The sequence below is a fragment of the Anarrhichthys ocellatus genome, unplaced genomic scaffold (genome assembly GCF_004355925.1).
Source record: "Anarrhichthys ocellatus isolate YVR2014 unplaced genomic scaffold, GSC_Weel_1.0 scaffold6, whole genome shotgun sequence".
Classification (NCBI taxonomy): domain Eukaryota; kingdom Metazoa; phylum Chordata; class Actinopteri; order Perciformes; family Anarhichadidae; genus Anarrhichthys; species Anarrhichthys ocellatus.
This window is the reverse complement of record NW_022280036.1, coordinates 8,165,792-8,189,379: the sequence shown is the minus strand read 5'-3', so window position 1 is coordinate 8,189,379 and position 23,588 is coordinate 8,165,792. Positions and strand designations below refer to the sequence as shown.

At 40.3% G+C, this 23,588-nt stretch overlaps 3 protein-coding genes across 6 annotated transcripts in view; 2 read left to right on the top strand and 1 right to left on the bottom strand.

Annotated features, from left to right (window-relative positions):
- Positions 1-8,266, top strand: part of prtga (protogenin homolog a (Gallus gallus)) — a 30,901-nt gene extending 22,635 nt beyond the window's left edge. Inside the window, exons 13-19 of one of the 3 annotated variants that reach the window (XM_031846442.1) lie at positions 266-393; positions 522-692; positions 2,470-2,649; positions 2,799-2,922; positions 3,042-3,183; positions 3,509-3,580; positions 4,260-8,266. In XM_031846442.1, the coding sequence (XP_031702302.1) occupies positions 266-393; positions 522-692; positions 2,470-2,649; positions 2,799-2,922; positions 3,042-3,183; positions 3,509-3,580; positions 4,260-4,688 (1,246 nt within the window). In that variant the 3' untranslated portion in view covers positions 4,689-8,266. Of the gene's footprint in view, positions 1-265; positions 394-521; positions 693-2,469; positions 2,650-2,798; positions 2,923-3,041; positions 3,184-3,466; positions 3,748-4,259 lie in introns of those variants that run through there. The other 2 variants (XM_031846441.1, XM_031846444.1) reach the window with 2 other exon arrangements.
- A 1,445-nt stretch (positions 8,267-9,711) lies between these two features.
- ccpg1 (cell cycle progression 1) lies at positions 9,712-17,969 on the top strand. Its single transcript, XM_031846534.1, has 10 exons — positions 9,712-9,795; positions 10,544-10,633; positions 10,854-10,965; positions 11,721-11,806; positions 11,903-12,092; positions 13,947-14,297; positions 14,769-14,815; positions 15,193-15,309; positions 15,527-16,833; positions 17,051-17,969. The coding sequence occupies exons 2-10, from the start codon at positions 10,574-10,576 to the stop codon at positions 17,238-17,240; spliced, it is 2,460 nt and encodes an 819-aa protein (XP_031702394.1). The 5' UTR covers positions 9,712-9,795; positions 10,544-10,573; the 3' UTR covers positions 17,241-17,969.
- On the bottom strand, positions 17,856-22,392 carry pigb (phosphatidylinositol glycan anchor biosynthesis, class B). 2 transcript variants are annotated; one of them, XM_031846536.1, is made up of 12 exons: positions 21,642-22,392; positions 21,403-21,532; positions 21,170-21,287; positions 20,952-21,056; positions 20,672-20,802; positions 20,444-20,584; positions 20,307-20,358; positions 19,994-20,205; positions 19,184-19,248; positions 18,882-19,101; positions 18,127-18,304; positions 17,856-18,038 (listed from the first exon to the last, which is right to left on the bottom strand). In XM_031846536.1, the coding sequence occupies exons 1-12, from the start codon at positions 21,751-21,753 to the stop codon at positions 17,925-17,927; spliced, it is 1,578 nt and encodes a 525-aa protein (XP_031702396.1). In that variant the 5' UTR covers positions 21,754-22,392; the 3' UTR covers positions 17,856-17,924. The 2 variants fall into 2 exon arrangements, with proteins under 2 accessions (XP_031702396.1, XP_031702395.1); XM_031846535.1 differs by having other exon boundaries at positions 17,856-18,304.
- Positions 22,393-23,588: the final 1,196 nt, after the last annotated feature.

The following is a 23,588-nucleotide window of genomic DNA, read 5'->3' as shown; positions in this document are numbered from 1 at the left end:
TTATTAAAGGACCAGTTTACAAACACACATGTGGATTAATATAATTACAGCATGATTGCATATTGAATGTATTTTTGTATTCTGTGGCACACCATTTCCATTGATTGTATTGTTTTAGAGTGATCTACACAACTGATATCTCAAAACCTCGGCAAATCACGTTGAACTGATTTGGATTATAGATCCTCATCTAGGCAAAAGGAAATGTAGTATGTTTTGAATGAACTCGCCCCTAAAAAGCCTCTGTTATGTCTTTCTTCTACAGGAGTGAGCAGAGCCTCCTGGTGCGAGATCTGGAGCCTAACACCAAGTATGAATTTGCCATTCGCCTTCACATTGACCAGCTGTCCAGCCCCTGGAGCCCTGTGGTCTATCAGAGCACTTTCCCCGATGGTGAGTGCAAAATGATCAAACATTTAAATCGTATTGTTAAATATATGATGATCTGTGAGTTTGTGATGTCTGCTGCTGCTGCAATGTAATTTTATTTGACCAAGTTCCTTCTGTCTGCACCCACACAGCTCCCACTCTGCCCCCTTCCAATGTGAAAGTGACTCTGATTGAAGAGGACACAGCGCTGGTTTCATGGAAACCCCCAGATGAACCCAACGTAGCTGTGACACATTACACCATCCTGTATGCCTCCAGAAACGCCTGGATAGCTGGGGAATGGCTAGTGCTGCAAAGAGAAGGTAAGGAGGAGTGTGGAGAGAAAGAGGTTATACAGGTATGCAGGGGGAACCACAAAGACTTCCTACTGTCCCACACAAATGGTCCATTGGAAATCAGTAACCCATTTAATTCTCCTCCTTGTCTCTGTTCATTGTGATCCCTGAATGGTGCCATGACAGGTTGAGTTCACTGCTTTTGTCTTACTGATAAAAGACCAGTTTTGAGGTTTCATGTGATTACAACAAAGATTTTGATTTACTTTCTTATTGACCCTTTTCACACAAAGACTATTTTGAACCACTTCTATTTATAAAAACAGACCATATCTTTCCCAGCAATACACTTTATGCAAATACAAGTGCAGCAGTGTTGAACGCATTTATTATCTCTTTCTGATTGTATGCATTTGATCAAGTATTATTCTAAAGTCTGCAGATAAATGCAGCTTTAAACTCATATTCTCAATGTGAATAAGCAAAAAGAAGGCTTTTGTGTTTGTACGTACGTGTGTGTATGTTTTCTGCGCTGCTGTAAAGTGTCATCCGTGTCAGATTGTGTATGTGATTAGTTTTCATCATGGTCAAGCTTTCTAAAATAATCAACATACAGACTTCATCGACGTGTAGTTTCTAGTTGATCTTAAAACACTTTCTTTAAACCATGTTTAGACATAACTGTGTCTATAACTATGTCAGGATCAGAACAATGACTTTTTAAAATGGGTTTCATTGTGTATTCTACAGCAGACGTTTTGTGTGCAGGTCTAAATGCGCTCTTTCAAGCAAGATGCAGTTTCCTATGAAGTTGTCTAAATAGAAACACATTGTTTGCCACATTATAACAGTTACCTGGGAGCATTTTTTGTTTTTTAATTTACACTTATGATGGGACAATTACAATTTGTGTAATCAGTGGGAATTGTGTCAGACATAAAGTGACTCTTTAATGGACAGATTCACAGAGATATAAACTGCAAGTGAGAGTTATCTGTTCATAGAATTTTTGTTTTTGTTTTATTTGATTAAGGCAGAAAGAACGTTTTAGTGGAGAGTTCCAACTTCAACAAATATACTGAATGATTCCTACAATATTTTTGCCGCAACAAAAGTAAAGTGAGCTCTCTTTGTAAAGAAACCATTCCACTCAGTCACAGGCATTGTAAAGCTGTCGCTCTATCTGGTTTCTGAGGCAACGTAGGTGTTTTTCAGGGCAGATGACCTCATGAAAGAAAAGAAGACACCCTATTCCCCCTGGTGAGGGGGTCAAAAGTAAAGCCGTTCACAAAGCCCCTCCAGCCCATCCCCTCAAACTGAACACCGACCTCTCTTTGGTCTCTGATGGGACCCTGGTGGTGTGTAGACTGGGTGGTACTGAATAAGGGAATGTGTATAGCCCTGAACCCCTGATCCCCTGACCCCCTGCTCTTCTCTCACATAGCATCTCTCAGCTATGAGGATTGTCTTTGGGGTAACAGTGCAACAACTATGTGTGTTTATTTAAGATTATCTCTCCTGTTGGGGTGCTTAAATATATTTAGACATTAAAAGAATAGTTGAACATTTTGGGAAACTCAAAACATATTCACTTTCTGCGATTTGTGAGTTTTACACTTTTGTTTTACGTACGGAGATATAACGGGGTAATTAACACCAGAGTGGAGCCCCAAAATAACAGAACATTAACAACTATTAAACAACAGTAAATAAGGTTGAATAGACTAAAAAAACCTTTTCACTATTTTTTTCACAATGTGCAGTTAATGTGCAGTTAAACACCAGAGTTAAATCTCACCAATAGGAACCATCACCATGTCACTGCTGGAGAAGCTAAAGCCTGGCCAGATTTACTTTGTGAAAGTTTCTGCATCCAACCACATGGGTGATGGGCCGTTTTCTCATACGATGGAGCTGACAGTCCAAGCAGATTTCTCCTCTGGTCATGATCCCCGGCTCTCTGGAGGCTCCACCCGCTCCACAGGTCAGTAACATCAACGTAATCCTGACAGAATCACCTCATAACATGCGATTGGGGTTTTCCTTTCATAGGCATTGAAATTGATTAAGCTTTTTCCGACTGCGCTTTGGCAAATGATTGATACTCTGACAATGTTGCTTCATGCTTCACAGGCTTTTCTGATGGCTTCTACCACCTGGACCAAAAGTCAATGACAGGGATCACTGTTGGAGTCTGCATCGCTCTCATCTGCATCATCATCTGCGCTTTCATCATCGTCTGCAGAGGGAAAAACAGGTACTTAGTATGTCTGAATGCTTAGAAGCAGCTGCCAGTACATAAAGTTTCTAACAGCAAAAGCCAAATTTCCTTGAGTGTTGTCTGTCTGTGGTGACGTCATGTTTGTTTCCCTCCAGGAAATTGTCAGCTGTTAAAACGTACGGAGAAGGAGTGAACACATCTGCCTCGGCTGCAGGACATCTGAGCTCTGAGGGACAAGCTGAACATGCTGATGTGAGCGTCCCGATGATGAGCCAAAACAATTTCATTGATGCCAAGGTACTTGACACTTAGTACAGCATAACACGCTCACCAGAAACCTGAAATAATTGTGAAATATTGGGTTTTTTCAGGCCTAGAAAATGTTTGGAAATTTGTGAAATATTTTTTTGTTAATATGTTTTTTGGAAACATGAAATTGTATTTTAACAGAGATACTAACTGAACCACATACAATGTAGTTGCAAGAGTATCACTTCCAATCATATTTATTTTACAATAGAGTCCTGGTTACGTTTTCAGACTTCAATATAATTTAAAATATGTATTTTTATATTTTTAGGGTGGAACAAATCTCATTATAAATTCTCTCGGCCCTGTTCAGTCCAGCACTGAGAAGAAAGAGAAATGGTTTTCCTTCAGCAGTAATGTGAAAAAGGACAGCAAAGCAGTGCAGGTAAGATTCATTCAGATAAGTGATGAGTCCTGCTCGTTAAATTGTCATCAGCAACTTGTAAATTGACAGCAAAAACAAATACCCACAATTGATTTTTTTACCAGTGTTGTAGTGTAGACTACAAGGGACTCTCTTGTCCTTAATGGAGCCTCAGGCTGCATATAAACCTGGCTATTAAAAGAGTAGACCCAAACCTCAACCTAAACCTAAGCAGACCTATTTTGTGGTGCTTGTTGGAGGTAGTACACGGCCTGAATTGAGCTAAGTAGTGCTTACAAAGAAGGCCTTCTAACTTAAGCTTGTGAGTGAATTTTGATATTTGAAGGGCATTTTCAGGTGATCCTTTTCTCATTTAGTAATTATGAATACGGTATAAGGAAGAAGGATGTAAAGAAGATATAGAGGTTGTTGTTTTTTCATCTGCCAAATGTTACTCTAAGAGCAACAAAATGAAGAGGAAAGAAAAAGGGCTTTTTGGGAACTGCAATGAAGACTGGAAAATTGAATCAAAAAGTCTTCTGAGGCTCCTATTTATAATTTGGATGATAGCATGTGAAGACAGAATAAGATTTCCAGCAGGTTTGCGTGTGACATCAAGATAGGTTGCAGCTATCTGCAACTACACAACGGAGCCATAAACACTCAGACTAACTGAAGCAATGTGTTCTCTGTGTCGTAGAATATGAGACACAGCTCCGCCTCCTACCATCCCGGGACCACAGTGTTGACCTATGAAGAGGAGCTTTCGATGTCTCCAGACCAGCCCACCACCCTGCAGGCCCTGCTCTGGCGTCCCGGTGACTCGGAGGGCTCCTCCAACAGTGAGGGCAGCCACGCAACCGGTGATTCGGGTCGTTACTCTCACGACGAGACAGAGATGACCAACCTTTCGTCTGGAACCAGCAGCCGCCCTCCGTCTCTGATGGCGGAGGACAGCGGAGGTTCGGAATGCAGCGCCCCCCCTGAAGAGTCAGGAGAGCTGATGGAGGAAAGTCACACTGACCTTAAGTTAATGGAGTCTGTGGAGAACACCTGCTGTCGTCATGAAGAGCAGAGCAGTTCTGAGTCTGCACTTTCTCTCCAAGTGTGTGTGCCTGAGTGTGTGTGAGACTGTGTGTGCGTGTGTGCTTGTGTGTGTGTGTGCTTGTGTGCGTGTGCTTGCTTGTGTGTGTGAAGGCAGTGGTACACTTGCAAAAAAGTCAAACTGCACTAAAATAGCAAAACAGCTGAGAAGATCACCTCATAGAAATGTCTGTGTGCTCACTGCAGCTTCATATTTTTTTGATTTTTACACTCAATTATTCATCTTCTGGCGAGACTTTGATGAGAAGATTGAGACCACTTGGATAGAAGAGTGGTTTCAATCTTTTCATCTAACACGTTCTTGTCTACTCTACTCTAGCGTGTTTCCCAAAATGTCTAACTGATCCTTTAACTATGTAGCAGCCAACAACGGAAGCAATTCATTTAAAAATTCTAAAATTCATCCACGTTAACCTCCTGCAGTTATTTTTGCGTTGTAAGTGTACCACAGGCCTGAATGTAAGTATGAGAGAAAGCTGGAAAGAAACAAGGAAAGAAACCTTTTTTCAACCTTTATCCTGGGCCAACACACAATGAACAGAAAGCCGACAAATGCCTTTTACAGTATAAAATATTGGCAGGGAGGGGTCATTTGATTTCTTTTACTTATTTCTTTTTCATTCAATGAATGTCTTTTTCTTTTTTTCTTTATTTGTCTGTGTATGTTTTTGAAAATCTCACCCACCATGAATGTTTAAAAAGACTCAAAAAATGTGACAAAAAGTGACGTTTCTGACATTATTTAAGAGAGTTTATCACTGGAGTGAAAGGGAAGTGTGAGTCCTTTTCACTTATTATCTACCTCGGTTTACCTCCGGGTAACCTTCCACTGTATATTTAATAACTACTTATACCTACGGTTTGTGATGGGCTGCCTCAGTTTCATTACATTTTATACTTCCTGATGACTTGTCTTCCGATTGTCATCCAATTTTGTCCTTTTCTCTTACTTTGTCCTGATTTTACTGGATGGTAAGGGCGCTGCAGCTCTGTCCTCTCGCTCCACCTGTTGTGAAGGATGGGAAACATACAGTTTGTTATTTATCTCCTCAGATGTAGCTGAGGTACTGAGCCAGTATTAAGTGTTTTTTGATCATTTTGTCCATTGTTGAGTAATGGTGTGAAAAGATAATGAATGTCTGCTTTTGTTTTGTATGTCAGTGTGCAGCTGCCCTTGCTATTCCTGTTTTATACTACCTCGATTAAGAATTTCTTTTATTGTCTTATTGTTTTCCTAAACTCAGGGAACAAAGTTTAGAACACTTGAAAAGTCATGTAGTGTTACATGCTTAACTGACAGGGTATCTTCTCAGTACTAAACAGTTGTAGAGTGTAATAGAGCCTAATAGAATGAATGTATCTGCCCTCCCCACAGATGAAACCCCCCTCTGTAGTTTCTCCTCAGGTCCTATAACGTCTGTTTTTTACAACAGACTCTTTTGTTATTGACTTCTTCCTTTTTCTTCGTGTAAAGATTCACACCAGCAGTGCTTGCAGTGGCGTGTCGGTACAGAAAAGCTTTATAATTGGCCTTAATGTGGGAAAGCATCCCTCAGATGTGGAAACCAAAGCCTAATCTTTCTGAGGGAAAAGCTCCACGTGAGGATGCAAAATGTGGAGAATGATTGTAGTAAAAGCAATGGAAGTGTTTAATCAGAGATGAAAATGAAGATTTGAATGGACACCATAGAACTATATTTTTGTTAGAAGAGATAGTACTGAGTACACATTCTAGTTACCTGAAAGTAGTTTTTTTTGTTTTGTTGGAGAGTAGATAAAGAGTAGCACTTGTTTGCCAAGTAGTTTTGTATTATCTGCCAATGTGCAGCGGTGACTGTGATGCTATTAACCAAAGAGTTGTTTGCTCCCTGAGTTTATTTTAGTCTCTCAACTAATCTCCGGCAGAAGGTTACTGAGGAATGTGAAATAATCAAAACACGTTAGACCAAAGATGAAACGCGGCCTTTGAGATCAGTTGAGCTCCTCAAACGAAGCCTTGCACGTTAGTGGCTTTGACCCGCGGCAAAAAGAATAAAGAGAGTTGCGGGTTAAAACTCTGAGGAAGTGCCAGCAGGATAAACAGGCACTTAATGATGATAGAGTGACAAAAAAATAATCAACGTTATGCACACGAATCAAATTATTCTGTCGCAGAGTGCCTCGAAAACTGTTGCAAACAGATGTCTGTAAATTGTAGGTGAAAATTATTAAATACAGTATATTATATTGAGTCGTGTCTGTGTTGCAACAGTGCAGTCCTGTGAAAACGAGCACCCACTGATTTTTCACCTGAGTGAAACATAATTTACAAAATGATTTAAAAAGTTTGTATCTGGGAGATTTCCTCACGTAGTAGATCCGTTTTAAACAAGAAAAACAACGAGTATTTAAATGTCATGCCTTTTATACAGATAATTTGAAGATCTCACATTTGTTTTCAATTATCATAAAGATTGTAGAAAGGTCAGTGAGTACTCAAATGTTTTGACATATCTGTATTTTTAATCAGAGGATTCTGCGGAGGATTCAATCATGGAAAACTTTCGGGATGAAAAGTGACACAATCAGCTTAACTTTCTTTTAAAAAGCAAACAATGTAAACCAAATATTATTTTAAGAGGTCACCGTTGCATATTGGCATACTGACAGAGGTCCGTTAAAAAGAATCCTATCTTTGTGTGAAATGTTTTGTCATTTTCAGTGTTCTCATATTACTGTTTAATATGTTGTTCTAAGAGAAAGCAGGATGAAAGCTGTTTCTTCATCATTTATTTCCACTAAATCAAGTTTTCCTCTTTTAAAAAAACAAATCTGTTGTCTTTCAAGATAAAATGGATTTTTTTATACAGTGGAGTCATGATTTTCCTTACAAAGTAAAAGAAGGATATACGTTTCCATTTTAACTTGATCCATAATGTGTTCATATATCCTGTATTGTATCCAGAATATGAAAACAGCTCTTGTGCTTATTATCTGACCCCAAAATGTTCAAGTGATGCTGTGAAGCTGTGATAAGATACTGACCTTTAACTACACACACACATACACACACAGCTGCTGGAGCCATACATGTTCTGAATTGGGCCTTTTTTAGTTCATACATAACACATAAGTGCTACCTCAGGTTTTTATTTTTTCATGTTCCTGTTAAAGGTGCAGATTAAATTTACTTGGGTCATTAATATCTGATTGAGGTCAAGATCCTCAAACAAATGTCCCGAGATGTTGGTCTGTTGTCTTTCATCTCATGAATGGTGTTATGTTGTCCAAACGTGCAAATTTAAAGGGATGAAACACAGAATCTTGTTGTCCCTTTTTGCAGTACTGTTGTGTTTTGATAATGAGGTGGAGCGCTGCGGGTCATTTTTAGTCAAACTCAGGGAAACCCACAACTGCTCCTCCTCAGTCAGAAAGCAGGTTTAAGTCTTGAAAATTGAATGTACCTTTTTGTAATTATTATGTTTTCTGTTAATGTTTTGTTATATTTTGTCTTTGTCAGCAAAGTCACCTGCAAGTTATTTCTTGTCAAAAAAAAAGGTTTAGTTAGGATATTTTAGACATTGGTTAATTATGAAAAAGTCTGATTCTCAAATTAAATAAAAGTATAAAAAATGCAACATGTCTTCAATTGTTTTTACTGAATATGCTGTCTTCATTTTTCATTGCTTTAGTTTTTTGTAACTGCAAAGAGTGTAATTTTATCCACAATCCAAGTTGTTACTTTAACTTTTTCAATGGCCTTCCAGACAGGAGACATATTTGTAAATAAACATGAAGGGTGTTTGAAAGGTTTAACGATACATTTTTCTGCAAATATTTTTGTGTGGTACTACGACCTTTACTTAAAGAATCTGAAAATGCATTATACTTATACAACAATTCTCTCAAAAAGACTCAAATTACACCTAAGTTTGCATTCCCAAGCACATTATATGACTAAGTTATACATTTAAACATTTTTACAAGTAAGTCTTAGCTTGTTGTACGACAGTTAGTGTCACATTAGTGCTGGAGATGATTTTACAGACAATGTTACACAGTCTTCATCACTTTAATGTGCTTCAATCAGTTAGAATTTAAAGTTCCCTTATTGCTGCATGTATATAAACGTATACTCTTTAAGCTATTATGTAAAACTATGAGCAAAACACCTGTACAAAATTGTATTACCACACATCTACATATACACCTTAACAGTGACCTCTACTGGTATAACATGCAGCAATCATAGGATTATTGATTCATAATGAAGTTATTACAATAATTATGAAACAAAAATATAAAACAGCATGTATGATATACAATTATTTATTATTTTGTAAGGTTTGGTTCCATACAGTATCCTCATTCTGTGATGTGGCAAACAGTCTGCCATACAGTTAAACCCTGTTTGTATATTGTTAAACCCACTACACAACTCCATTCGTACTTCTGTTGTGTGTCTGTGGTGTTAGAGTGTCAGTATTTGTGCGATGTTAGTTATTTATTGCTTCAAACTAAAGGACCAATTTAACTTTTGGTGGTTTTGATGACGAGTGAGTCTTCCCAGGGTGCACGGTAGTGTCGTATAATAACTCATAGTACCAGCAACACTAAAGTTACTGAACTCGACCTTCCAGTTGGGCAACATAACTTTGTATTAGTCAAACAAACATTCTGTTGACGATCAGCCGACAAAACGCACCAACGGCCCACAACAACGACGAGCACGTGCTCTCTGGTGAACAGCTGCACATTTCAGCATTCGTGACAGACTTTATAAAACTTCTGCTAACGCCACAACACAGTACAACACACCCAAGTGAGTTTGTTTTGTTGTCTTTTCGTCATGATTCATTCTGTTGGCGGTCTGCTTTGTCACGCTTCCTTGTTTATGTTTTTTACGGAGCCACAAGATTTGTTTCCACCCTCGCTGAGCACGTTTGGCCACTGTGATGACTTATGGGAAATGTAGTTCTAAGACTTCGGGGAAGGCGTCGCGCTTTGTTTCCACCCATACCTCTTAAAAACTACATTTCCCATCTACAGCCATCTGTACCGTGTTGTTAACGGATAACATGAGCTGGGGCATACTGCAATAACTCTTGAGCTCCATGTAAACAGCTGCTTCGTCGTTGGGAACACAAATACCGGTGCGTTAAGTCCATTTTCTTAGTTTTTCACAAGCTAGCTAGTGATGTTTAAAGCCTGCTAAAGAGAACTAACGTTCTCGATAAGGCTCTACCTTTTGTTCCGATGATGCTCAGAGAGGCGATGTTAAAAACTAACGTGAGCCTCTAAGTTAGTTAACTAGCTAGCTGCGAGCCTACCCTTCAATGTCACTGTGTGGTTGATGTTAATGGACGATGCTGATGTTTGCTACAGTGAAGAGCTCTGTTGTTGAGGGAAACGTTGGTGTTTTCATTGTCAGGCCGCAGGAGCTCGCTTTATTTGTTGGCTGCTATTGTGGTTTGTCACGGATAGAGGTCGCTGTTCACATGTGTTTCTTTATTATTATTATTATTTATATAGATATTAGTGTCATTGTTCGTTGTCAGTGTGACTCCACACCGACCCATTCACGTTTCATCAATGAACACAGAAAATTAGCAGCAAATGCTTGTATCAGGTTCCTGCTTTTTAATGCCTTTATGTCACTTGATTAATATATCTGACTGTCAAATACACCCAAAGAAAGAAAAGGAAACCGTTTATTTGTATAGCACTCTTGAAGTATATTATTGTATTTCATATCTTGATTATTGACGATAATAAGCTAGTTTTGGACTGTTAAAACTGAAGATTTATGACACTGTTGTTCAGCTCATGACTCACTGACGCACCTTAACTTTTTCACCACTACATGCTGTTTCCAGTATTCAACTTCATTATCTCTTCTAGATCCTTGTCTGTTGCTGACAACTGACAGAAATGTCAGAGCCGTCAAGTGATGCAGAGTCGTCCTGTGGCTGGACCATTATCAGTAATGAGGTATAGCAATTAAAGAGTACTTTTGCTTATTTGTTGTAGTTGCTAGTCAATGCTACAAATGATCTTACATACAAATACTTACCGCAGGCTCCCTTGCTTTAATACTGTACGTCTGCATGTATTGGCTGATTTTTGATGCAGTAGTTATGATTTTGAATAAATATGTATATGTATTTCTTCCATCAGGCTCAGTTTTAATGTTTGCTTATTGTGTTTACAGGGTTCAGATATCGAGACGTTGGGATCGGAGGCTGCAGTGGAAGCTGAGCTGTTAGAGCGCCCTCCAGTGAAGGAAGCAGAGCTGCAGGATACACAGGCTTCTGTAAACGATGGTAAAAAATCCTCATCATAAACTCTTCTATCTTCTTGAGTTCAACAATAGTTAATATCAGTAATATGAACTGCTAATTATGTAATTAGTATGACATTATAAGAACAAAAAGGTTTTCTGTGGTGCATCAAGTGTTTATGTGCAGACAGGAATATATGGAATTAACAAAACAAGTGAGAATTACCCAATGCTGTTCATCTTAATGCCAATAATTCATCTTAATTACTCGAATCTCTGGGTAATTTTCTGCATCCATGGACCAATAGAGCAAGCGCACTAGCGTTTTCTTCAACCCTGCCTTCCAAACCTCCGTCCAAGAGTGCCATCAGCTGGGAAGATTTTAACGGGTGTATGCACCATATGAGCGCAGTGCCGATCAGCTGTTAGCGAGCCGGTTGCTCACATGCACTAAAAGTCACGAGCCCGGCCCGACTGTGTAAACAAAGCACACAGAAACTCAAAAGTGGTTATTTGCCAATTAGCCTTGTATGACATCAAACTGAATGTCTTTGTTTTTTAGACTGTTGTCCGAGCAAAAGAGATCATTTGAATTTGTCAGCTTGGACTTTGTGATTGTCATTTTGCATTATTATTCTTTATAGACCAAACAATTAATCAAGAAAGTAATCAACAGGATAATGAAAATACTTGCTCTAATTATGAACGTCATTGCTATAGCATATATTTTTGCTGCATGAATAAGTAAAATGTTACTTTGTTTATTCACACATCTTAATTTGTATGTTAAATCTTCAGCTCAGTGTGTTGAAGAGAAGGTTGCAGAGTCACTTGACGAAACTCTGGAAGAACAAACCATAGATGAAACATTGTGTGCCTCCGAGGTGAGAAGACTATACAAATAACCTTCAGGGTGTCTTTGAGTAGTTTAGACGCTGCTCCCTTTGCCTTCTAACTTCAGTATATTGTGTCTCCACCAGGCCGGAGACGACACCAAAGGGAAACAGCATGTGGCTCTCTTGTCCTCCAGCGATCACTCAGACATTGTGACTCTTGGAGACTTGAAGGAGGGCGAGCATGTGTTGGTGGAAGAGGAGGCAGCAGCCAATCGGGAGCTTTACCTCGGCACCTCCTGCAGCAGCCAGTATGCCTTCACTGCAGCAGAGGCTGGTAGGACTGCAACACCACATACACTGTACTATCTTCTTCAGCCAGCTGATTTAATGTCACAGCCAAAGAGTCAACATAGAGGAATTAGACACACCAACACAAAAAACTCTGTTCCTCTGCCTTTTTTCTACATCATCAAAGCAGGTTTGATGTTGAGTCACTGGAAACTTCCACAGAGTCTCGTGAACTTAGGCTGCCATCTGAGAAGTCAGCTCACTGGAGGCCGCTCTTTTCCAGGTGGCCTGATTTGAAACGGGAGTGAATCTAATACGATGCTAAGCTTGCTCAGCAATGCACAGAACTAATCCTGACCCGTTTCTGACAAGAACACACACTGTTTAATGACGTGAGCCAGCTGTGCTTCTTTAAAAATAGCATGATCAACCACATGTGGGAAAAAAAACGTTTCTCCATGTGTGTGCATGCGTGGGTCTTTGTAGGTCTGTCTACCTGATCGTAGTAGTGTAATTAATATCATAAGTGTAGTGATGTTAGAATTATGGTGAAATTCAGTCAGTTTAAGAATTGTGAGCCGATAATATGCCGCCATAACCCATGACTTTTTTTGTTTAATATCTGTGTGCATGAGCAGATTTAAAGTGTGATTCCAGAAAATATATCCCACACAGGGAATTTAGGAGAACATAAAATGTTAGATCTATAACTTGACTGTTTCCAGAAGGAGAGGAAAGAGATACAACACATATAATATGGGATATCATGCCCTACTGACCTGAAGACACCTCCATTCACACCTTTTTAAGGCATATGACCTGTGGTGAGGTATGTGACAGTCCGTCACCGCGGCCACCCATCAGTTCGATAGTCGCTCTTCAGCGTGCCCAGCTGTGCTACCGGGTGTTGTACCTCGTTCCTCTCCTTCGGGGAACACAAGGTAGACATAACATTTCATTCCCTTTCAGTCGATTCACTTGGTACAACTCCTATAGTATAGTAGGGACATATATTCAGGCCCCGCAGAGCAACCACAAACTCCTGCACTGTAGTGCATCATAGACCCAGCTAAAAGGACCCTGCGTCAAAGCCAACCTCACAGGCAGATATAGCTAGTAGATATAGTAACTATTGATTCTTATATATAGATATAGACAGACCCTTATCCAGCAGCTCCTGAACTACCTAAACATCCACAATAGAGAAATGGGAGTTCATTTTGGTCCAGACACCACTGCTCGAATGCTCGCCATGTAAGCATATAGGCCTTGAGTGGATGCTGCCCTCTCACTCTGGATCGTTGCCACCACAGATGGGTCAGACTCATAGCTATTACATTGGCACCACAGCGATCATGGACGCCATCCCGCCTACTAGCTGCAAAGATTCCAGAGAACGTGGTTTGCGTTCCAACAGAAACTGAGGGAGGCAGCAGTGATTCTTGGCCACTGACAGATGTGCTGGAAAAGAAAACTGCTGACTCTGGGTTATCGAGCTCTTCTGCAAATTTACTGAAAAGGCCTAGAGCTTGAATGTGGGACAGAAGAAGAGGTAGCTGCGCCGCTGCCTGCTCTCCGGAGCCCGCCATCAGAGCCCAATCATGTAGATAGGCTAAAAATCAAACACCGCTCTCCTAGTGGGATCCAACGTCGCCTCAACACATTTGGTAAAGGTGCCAAACGGCATCACCTGATACTCGTAGGCTGTGCCTTTGAATGCAAATCTTAGAAACTGCCTGTGGTGCAGATGTAACGCTACGCTTGCTCTTATATGTTAGCATGATTAGCCCCACTGACACATGCTTTCTGAGCCTGTTATGTTTGTGTGTCCCTCATTTTCTGTTAATTTCTTTCCAGCAAATAATCACTGCAGCCATAACTTTGTGTATTTTGACTTTAGTTTTCCAAGTGCAGCAACCTACGTTGACAAACTCGAGCAGCAGTGAGGACGAGGCCGGACGAAGCACCAGCACTGTGGTCCGAAGACGACGGTTGAGGAAGAATACCACCAGCATCGTCACAGAGCCTGAGGAGGAGGTGCTTGAGTCTGGCCAGAGTGAGGAGGAGGAGGAGGAGGAGGAGGAGGAGGAGGAAGAGGAGGTCAAAGAACATAAGTGGCTGCAGGAGAAGGAGGAGGAGGAGGCAGAAGTTAGAAATGTGGATGTCCGAATGCAAAGCCGTGGCAGCAACATCCTCGGCTATGTCCTGATCGCCCTCGTCATCGCCATCATGGGCCTTGGCCACTATTATGGTGAGAGGTTCACTACGGAGCTGAAAGATTTTAATGATGTTATCGTAATCTCCAGTTAACAGACGTTAATGTACAGATTTTTTTATTGCCAGAAGATTTACAGTATAGCACCTTCATCATCTGTGACCGATCACATAATCCCACTGGTTTTCAAAGGAATTTATTTGGTTTTGGTTCATGGCTCTTGTCTTTCAGATTTGACGTGCTTATTTTTGTTGATTCATCAGATTTATCAGTCTCCAGTTGCAGCCTTAGAAATGTTTCTTCTCCCACAGCTCCGTAGCTCACTTTAAGACCGAGTGCAAGAGACATCTCAGCGGTTTAGTTCTTATGTGAACTTTAAACAGTTTGTCCTCTTTGGTTCCTCATAACAACTGTCTTTGAGTTTTATAGACCACTGCAAACTGTGATGTAGACATGCTTCCCTTTGTTAAAACATTATGTAACATGTGAATAATCTTTGTGTTGCAGATACAGTCCAGATTAAAGAAAGACAGGAGCCAGGTTTTTTTTGTAAGGTAATTATATCTCGCTTGCTATCTATGTAAACAAAGTGCACATAACAGTACTTGGAAACAACTTTAAACGTATTGCAGTCAAATCCACCCACAGAGACATCATATCTATCATTGACTTGAGTTAACACGTAAAGAATAAAGTACGGTAGTATTTTATTTCATTGCATTTCACCAGACCAAAATATTACCAGGAGCTCACAGTCAAGTAGGCGTTAGTGTCGGGGATTTGAACAGATTTTAAACAATGCTGTATTAAAAGTCATAGCTACAAAAGACATATATTGAGAGAGCGTTCTGATCACCTTCAACAATCATGACCCATATAATGACAACCTTAATGAAAAAAGCATGACTTGTGTCGTCCTTTTACCACTCAGGTCCACTCAGGTGAGTTTGGTATGGATGACCTGGAAGAGGAAGAACTGCTCCCAGAAATGATTGAGAAGATAGAGAAAGAGAACCAGGAGCTCAACATCCAGCAGGAGCATATTCAGGTAACTTGTGTACTTCTTGGTAACATAATAATAAATAAATGTTATGAGTTACAAATCACAACTGAAGTAAAAACTAGTTTCATGTGTCCTCTTGCATTTAGTTTTACTGCTCAAATGCTGAATGATAAGTCATTCAATAAATGATCACATCTCATATCAACACCACTTTAAAAGCCAAAAATGTCTCTCTTTTCGTTTCCCTTGTTTTTCCATTAAGGCCCAGAGAGATGACCCGGAAATGCTGCTGAAACAGAAGACTGAAGAGAGGACGGACATTGTGTCTCAGCAGCAGAAGTTGACAGCTGAGAACCAGCTGCTGAAAACCTCCCTAGAACGTGAAAAAGATTCCCTCTCCGCCCTCCAGCAGGAGCTGAGAATCCTGCTCTCTAATATTAGAGAACTGGAGGCGATGGGAGCCGGTACCGACTCGCTGCGGTCAGAAATCCAGAGGCTGAAAGACCAGCTGGAGGAGCAGAAACGGCTGATCGAAAGCTTCCACAGCCAGAGGGAAGACATGGTGGCTGAAGCACAGACACTGAGGAAGAAGCTTGACAAAGAGAGAACGGTTACAGATGAGCTGAGGAGAGAGTTAAATGTGCTGAGAAATGACATCCCCAGAGCTGCAAAAGAAGCTGGTTTAGAGTCAGAAGAGCTCCAATCCCGCCTGATGGAGCTGGAGAAGAGACTGAGCTTCGAGCAGCAGCGCTCGGACCTGTGGGAGAGGCTGTATGTGGAAACCAAGGAAGACCAAGCGAAAGGAGACACAGAGTCCAAAGTGAAAAGTTCAAAAGAGGGCATGGCAGGGAAAGTGAAACAGACATTTGATGCTGTGAAGAACTCCACTAAGGAGTTTGTCCATCACCACAAAGAGCAGATAAAGAAGGCGAAGGAAGCTGTGAAGGAGAACCTGAGGAAGTTTTCAGATTCCGTCAAATCAACTTTCCGACACTTCAAGGATTCAGCTTCGACCTTCATCAACAAAGCCAGCGGGTTTTATGAGAAAAGACGCGGTAAGAACACAAAAGAGTCGTGGAAGCACGGATTCCACAAGCCTCAACAGAAGCACCAACGCAAATCTGAGGATTCCTTCCAGAGCGACCACAACACTCGAAAATCAGGGGAGAAAGTTCACGAAGGTCAAGACGCCCACAAGACCAAGTCTAAAGGATGCTCCGGCATTCTCGACAGCGCCTATCAGGAGTCCATGAGCCGCTTCGACAAAGCCATGGAGCCAATCGGAGCAGACGAGTTTTACCAGCTGGTAGAAAGCTACGTGCACCAAGAAGTCGACCACTTCCACCACTGGAAAGAGCTGGAGGTGTTCATCAACAACTTCTTCCACAACGGCGTGTTCGTCCACGAACAGATGCTGTTCACAGACTTTGTCAGCGTCGTGGAAAACTATCTGACTAACATTCACGAGTCCGAGTATCATGGCCTTAATGGCGACGTATTCAGAGACCTTGATGACTTCGTCTACCGGCACTTCTTCGGAGAGGGTTACAAAAAGAACTATGGCCCGAGGTAAGTTAAAAAGTATTGTACCTTTTTATAAGTAGGAATCTATCTAAATTATGCTGAAAGTTCCCAGCTTTGGAGTTTTCCTTTACTGTCCCATAAATTAAAACATTACAGAGAACTCCTACACCCGTTGTCTTTGATTATCACGCTGCAGGTTGTACATGAATGAGTCTAACATTCTAATCTTAATGCCGTGTATGTTTTGTGTTCGACCACACAGCGGGCCATTTCAAAGACCAGACACGGACTCTAAGGATTCGAGGGTGAAGCATCAACAGCGAAAGCAGCAGAGAGCCAGATCTCGACCACACAGAGAGCGCAAATGGAGCCGATCAGGAAGAAACGCAGACGGACACATGGCTGACGTCAAAATAGAACTGGGTCCGATGCCGTTTGATCCCAAATACTGAAAATATCTCAACTGGTTTAATATTATAGATGCAAATTCTATTTTGGGTTGTGTTGAGATGTAAAGTCTCATGTTTTTTTATTGTAAGTTTGCACAATGTTATCTTTGTAATGCTACTGAACGTTTGTTTTAAGTGGAGTAATCGTTATTTTTGAGAGAAAGATTCGGCATATCTGATCCACAAGTTTACAAGTGTGAAGATAAAACACTTTATTATGGACCTGATGATTTATTTCTAAAACACCATCGAAACCTATCTTCAACCAGTGCACCTACGTAAAAAAATACACGTGAAATTATTGAGCAGAGAAATGTTAATTGGGATTTTTTTTTTTTTTTTACAAAAATGGAAAATATGTAAATGCAACATTCTTTGATGTTTTAGTGTATATGTATGTAGTCGTTTTAAAGACTGTGTGTGAAGTGGTTGTAATTTGCTCTCTGAGTTAAGATGCAGTTTTCTAACATTCCACCTCTTGCTTGTTTTACTGGACCTGGCAGTTTTATTTGTTTTATTTACACGTGTTGGCAAAAAAATGACTGGAAGAAACAATGTCACCAAATGTAGTTCTGAAAATAAATACAGTTGATGTGAAACATTTGACACATCTGACAATTGGTATTTCAAAATAACTAGTTTATTTCAGTAGTAAATCCATATCATGTGACATTGTTCCCGTGTTTGTCAGTGCCTTTCATAAATAAAGATGCTTCCTCCAACTCGTCCCTCTGGAAAGTGAGTATGAAATATCTCTGCTGTCCTCACAAACCTGTTCCCTTCCAAAAACACAGAGATTTCCTACAACAACAAAAAAAACACATATGTACATGTCACACGTACATTTTGACAAATACATGAAGAAATATAATTTGTGAATATATCTTACCTTCTCCAAAACGTCAAACAAAACCAGATGGGTCGGTAGAGAAGATTTGTACGGGAATGAAGTTCTGAGCCAGTGAAGAGGATCGTCGTAGAACCCGTCGGCTTCATCGACGTAACCCTCGTCTCCGAGATCTGGAGGACACTCGAGAAACCTCATCTTCATCGGGCAGTGGATGTGGCTACAGAGAGAGAGTACAGTCAGGTACACAGACCTATATTCAGAAATGGACCGTAGCCTTATTTACTTAATCTTTGGTCATATGTTTTCTGGAATCAATCACTATTCTTAATTTTATTTTGTATGTAGGCAACATTCTTGTAAAGCTGCTTTTATTCAAACAATCACTGCTGCATTACTACATTTAGCATACTTTAGCTGAATTTAAAAAGGGTTAAGATGTTTCTATTCCTCACAGAAAGGTGAAACCATGGGTTATTAAATATTTTAAACTATACCCAGCCCTAAGAGCTAGTAATGTACTGTACATTAGTGTACAGTTGAAAATAAAAATCACCTTAAGGTCCCTTTTAATTGCTGTTATGGAGCTTTAAACTGTATCACACAGTCTTCATCGGCAGATTCAGTTTGCACTCTTGCAATGGAACAAATGTGGTCGAAAGTCAATTGTAAGCTCTGGACAATGTCCATTATCTTGAAGCTGTCGTCACCTCTCGAAAGCTTTATTTAGAACATCCAGAACATCTTAAGAATTTAAGAAAAGATTGCGTTGTTGTGTGCAGCGCTCCAGTCCTCACCTATAATAAGGAGTTGAGTGACACGGCATGAGGAAGAGGACGTCTGTCTGCGGAGGGGCGGAGGTGCTGCTGACGTCACACAGGGTCTGGAGGTGGCTCATGACGTCCAGAGTGCCTCTCTGGTGGATCAGGCCGGTGTACAGAGCTGCAGCCAGGTTGCTCACTAACAGGATGGATGCAGCAGATCGTCGCCACGCTTTCAAATTAGCCAAAGATATCCCTGTAGTAGAAGAAGTATTAAAAGACACATCTGGCTGTTCATTATCACAAAGATATTTTACATGTGAAATATAAAAACCTACCACAGAAGATCATACAGAAAGGCAGCACCGGATAGATGAATCTGAACTCTTTGTGAGGAAGCAAACTGAAGGAAAGGATTCGAACATGTCAGCAAGTGGCAGAGTTTTGGTTGTAAATGCGCCCTGTGAGGTTTGTTACGACTAGTAACGCTGACAATATTTTTACAAGTGGGTCACTGATGGCGGGTGGCAACAACCACAACAATGTGCAGGTAAAAGCAGTTAAAATCATTGCAAGCAAGTAAATTAGATGAAAACAATGCAGGTTTCAAAATGATCAAAAACAAAAATCATGTTTCCAAATGTTTAAACAGCATGTTTGTTTACAATACAACTCCACAGGGCACCTTTAAGTACAAGATTAAAGTACGTATCCTTCACGATTACTCAATTTTACAAATTTAAGAATAAAAGCTATTTATTAAATTTCTTTTGACTAAATCACAGAAGTGAGCACCTTCTGAAAATGTTTTTGAATGATTGTGATACGTACATCAAAATAAATTATTTGTTTTATCTGAAGCAACACGTGTAACTCAGAATACTATTTGCTTTGTTGTCAGGCGTCATGTGCAGACACATTTGATAGGATGTTTTACCACTTAACACCTATTATCTTATACTTAGACGTTGTATATTTCACACATTTATTGCCACTGGAGATATTTTTTTAACTTTTTTGCTTCTGCAGAATATCATCCCACTGAGAAAATGAGAATTACATTTGAAAGAATGAAAGATGGCGTCTTGTTCTTAAGTGTAATTCTTTTGATAAATACGGGCCCACGAATGTGAACACAGACATTTTACCTGTAAACCACGACTGTCCAGACGACCGCTGCCAACAGAACTTTGTATTTTTTGAAGGCGATGCTGCAGCCGTGAAGGAAGAGCGGAAGATGAGGGCCAATCACGACTCCAAACCCCTGAGTGAAGTACCAGTGCCAGGGATGAGAGCCGTAGAAATCTGCTACACTATGTAAGACGTTAAACTTCAGGAAGCTGAACTGCACCATGGTCCACTGAGAAACAGAGAGAGCACCTGGTACATTCGTAAAGGGCTTGAATAAGCAGATGTTACTGGAATCAAAAAAAAAATCACATGATGGATTTTAGGTTTTACCTTTTCATAAAATATACAGTCGATTACTGTTGAAATCACAACAGCCAAAGCTCTGGAAATGAGGGGAAAAAGAAGATTATGCAATAAAGACGTGAGGATGAAACGGATTCAGTTGACAGGAGATTTAAAGTACAAACCCGATAGGAATTAAGTTATGAGTGATGAGCCTCAGTTTGTTGTCTTCCAGCCAGAAATGGTACATCACCAGAGGAAACCACACAATCAGGGCCGTTGGTCGAACGATGACTGCCAAGGCGACCAGGGTCAAATATATTTTGCTGGAAAAACATCAACAATGTGTCTTTAAATAACATATTTTAGGGAAGATATTAATTAAATATGAGAAAGACGTAACAAGCCGAGACCTGCTGTGTGTTTTGGATCCCGGCAGTGGAAAGTAAGAAAGAGCGAGACAGGTGATGGTGGTCTCCATGCTGTTGGTCAGAGTCCTGGTGCAGCAGTACCACGAGAACCACGAGCACATATGGCAAAAGAACTGGGGACCAGAACAAGAAGAGGCTGTAGGACACGTTGTGTATTTTAGGCGACGAGAGAACTGAGACAGAAGGAAACCTCGGGGAGATCTGAGCAGACATGGAGCTCTGTTTGAAGAATGAACTGCAGTATTACAGGTCGACTCCTCACCGTCCATTTTGCTACGTCACAACTTTCCAAAGTTCGGATGAGGAAGAAGAATTTTACATCTGCAAACGCAGCGAATAGTGCTTGACTTATTCGTGGAAGCCATATCTGCAAAACAAACCAGACCAGGATTAGTGAAACAAAGTGACTAGAGGAAATATATCTGGTCACAGACACGCCAATGTTAAGGTTGTCTGGATAGAAAATGTGTGTGAACTTGCCAGGAGATAGACTGAGTCGTAGTTTATGAAGTATAATATCTTGTATATGAATGCAAAGAAGAGTGGATAGGTGAATCCTCTTATTCCTTCCTTCCATTCCCAGGTCACATACCCATAAGTCACACTGTTAAGGTCAGAATTAGAGAAGGAAATACAAGAATATATAATATAACAATAATTATAATCCACAACAGTCCAGTCACATAGGTGCAGATGACAATGTGAAAGGATATTTGAAGACCATACGATGGGAAACCTCCAGAGACTGCCAGTACTCATCGGGGACGAAGCTGGTCTGAACCAGGAAGCAGTTGATGAGTCTGAATGCCACAGAAAACACGACCACTCTGGTTCTCAGCTCACCTGTGGAGTTCAGGATAAATCACCTCATATTAGTGCTATTACTGATCTATTTTCATCACTGCATGCAGTTGTTTGGTACTATTCTAAAGATCACATATAGGGAACCCACCGTAATTAAGAGGACTCTCATCTTCCTTTGAGTACAGTTGGGATTTTCTTTTCCTCAGTTTCACATCTTCGACTTTATTTCCAAACTTAAGACGTGTTCGGATGTTCTCCATCAGGACATTTTCCTTCACAATATTTCAGTTTATTTAACCAACAGTATTCAACTGTCACATCTTCAACTAAACGACAGTTAATATATATATATATATAAACCTGGACTTCACTTAGCACAAAGTCAGCTGTGCTCAAGGGTTGTCTGCGCTTCCGCACTCGCACTTACTTCCGGCAGAACGTTGTTTCTTGACTTCAAAGTAAAAGGTCAACGCTACTAACGCTCGATGTATGATGAGCCTCAGAAATATTTGTTCATTACCTTCCATCCTTTGTTCCCTGGATACATTAAATGATTTAAACTCAGGTCTTTCTGATGCTCAGGTGAATATTGCCTCTAAAACAAACTGTTACTGATTACTCCACCAGGTGGCGGACTGCAGCTGTTTTCTTCTGCCATAATTGAAAGTAGAAGAAGAATGCTTGCCTGTTACTAAACATCAGCCTCCTTGGTCTGCATGTTGTCGTGTCTCGTGTGTTGACCTCTGTGTCCGTCTGTGTTTGGGGATTACAGACACGGAGAGTAAACCGCTTCCGCGGTGAGTTATGACTGTTTATTAATGGCTTGTACAGCAGCTACGTTGTATTGTTTGAGTTGATTTCAGCTCACGATAAATGGATAGGAAGTTGTCAAGCTAGCAGACCCAGTGTCAACAGATCCGGTGTGGGTTTTTCAAAATAAGATGTTAAAACATCTTTAATTCTCTGGAAATAGTTAAGGAAAAGATCACTTTTGTTTAGCTGAATGGTTTATATGACCATGTGAACACAACGTTTTGGCAGTCTAATAATTCTATTGAGTTAACTTGTTTGATTAAAGCGCATTACTTAATCATTACACCTGTCAACATTAGGATAGTTTTTTGAGATTATACTGCCATCAAGCATAGTGTGCATTCAGGCTAAATTATTATATTATATATATCTATTTGCCCTGTTCCAAATCCATCAGATAACTACAGATCCTCATTCAGCTTGTGTAGGATATACACTGGTGTAGATTCCTAATAATGCAGATGAAGGGCCACTGTTCACTTTTCAGCTTCAGCCCTGCTTGGATTTTAGTGATTTAGTGTCTCTCATGATGATTGTATGTGGAAATCTACTGTACACACAATTTACGTAGACATACTATGTGGTGGCTCTGAATGTGCTATTATAGCAGTTACCTGTATGTAGAGTACATCCATGCTGAAAGTTATGCTGACAATTTTGTAAGAACATGTAATTTCAAACAGAGGAAAGGAGTTACAAAATTAAGGATTAAAAAAAAAAAGATAATTCCTAGTGCGTAGATAAAGTGTCTTGGATAACACCACTTTACTCTTCTTTCAGGATCATCTTGTGTCTCACCAGTAGGATTTCACAATAAAAGAAGCCATGTTACGGAGGAGAGTGCCCTTCACACAGCTCGCCTTAGCCACACTGCTCGGAGTCGCTAGTGGGGTTTATATTTACAGACCTTATTTTGAGCCGGTGCTGAAGACCTCTGGTCAACAAAACCAGGATGTCCCAAAGAAACAAAATAAAACAGACTGAACTCATGAATCACTCCCAGGAAATACTTCCCGTACAGAAGCCAGAAGAATCCATCAGAGGCTGCTGGAATATCACAACTGAAGGCCGAACCAAAGGAAAGACCAGCATGGATACATTCATGCTTGTTTGGGGTTCTTTGTATGATTGTTAATGTACAAAATAAAGTATTTGATAATTTGACATCGTGAATCATCTGTTTCAAAAGGACGTGTGTCAAAGTTTCATTATACATCTGTTTTCATTTCCAAAGCTTACAAAGTATAGTAGATTTAAACACATTTCACAAGGATTTTTGCCT

What these genes read in the sequence shown, in the direction of transcription:
- ccpg1 (XM_031846534.1), top strand. Translation starts at nt 10,574, where the DNA reads ATGTCAGAGCCGTCAAGTGATGCAGAGTCGTCCTGTGGCTGGACCATT. An exon ending in GGACCATTATCAGTAATGAG is followed by an intron (nt 10,634 to 10,853) that starts GTATAGCAATTA and finishes TTGTGTTTACAG; the next exon opens with GGTTCAGATATCGAGACGTT. An exon ending in CTTCACTGCAGCAGAGGCTG is followed by an intron (nt 12,093 to 13,946) that starts GTAGGACTGCAA and finishes TTTTGACTTTAG; the next exon opens with TTTTCCAAGTGCAGCAACCT.
- pigb (XM_031846535.1), bottom strand. Translation starts at nt 21,753, where the DNA reads ATGGAGAACATCCGAACACGTCTTAAGTTTGGAAATAAAGTCGAAGAT. An exon ending in ACTGTATATTTTATGAAAAG is followed by an intron (nt 20,206 to 20,306) that starts GTAAAACCTAAA and finishes TCTGTTTCTCAG; the next exon opens with TGGACCATGGTGCAGTTCAG. An exon ending in CACTCAACTCCTTATTATAG is followed by an intron (nt 18,305 to 18,881) that starts GTGAGGACTGGA and finishes CTCTCTCTGTAG; the next exon opens with CCACATCCACTGCCCGATGA.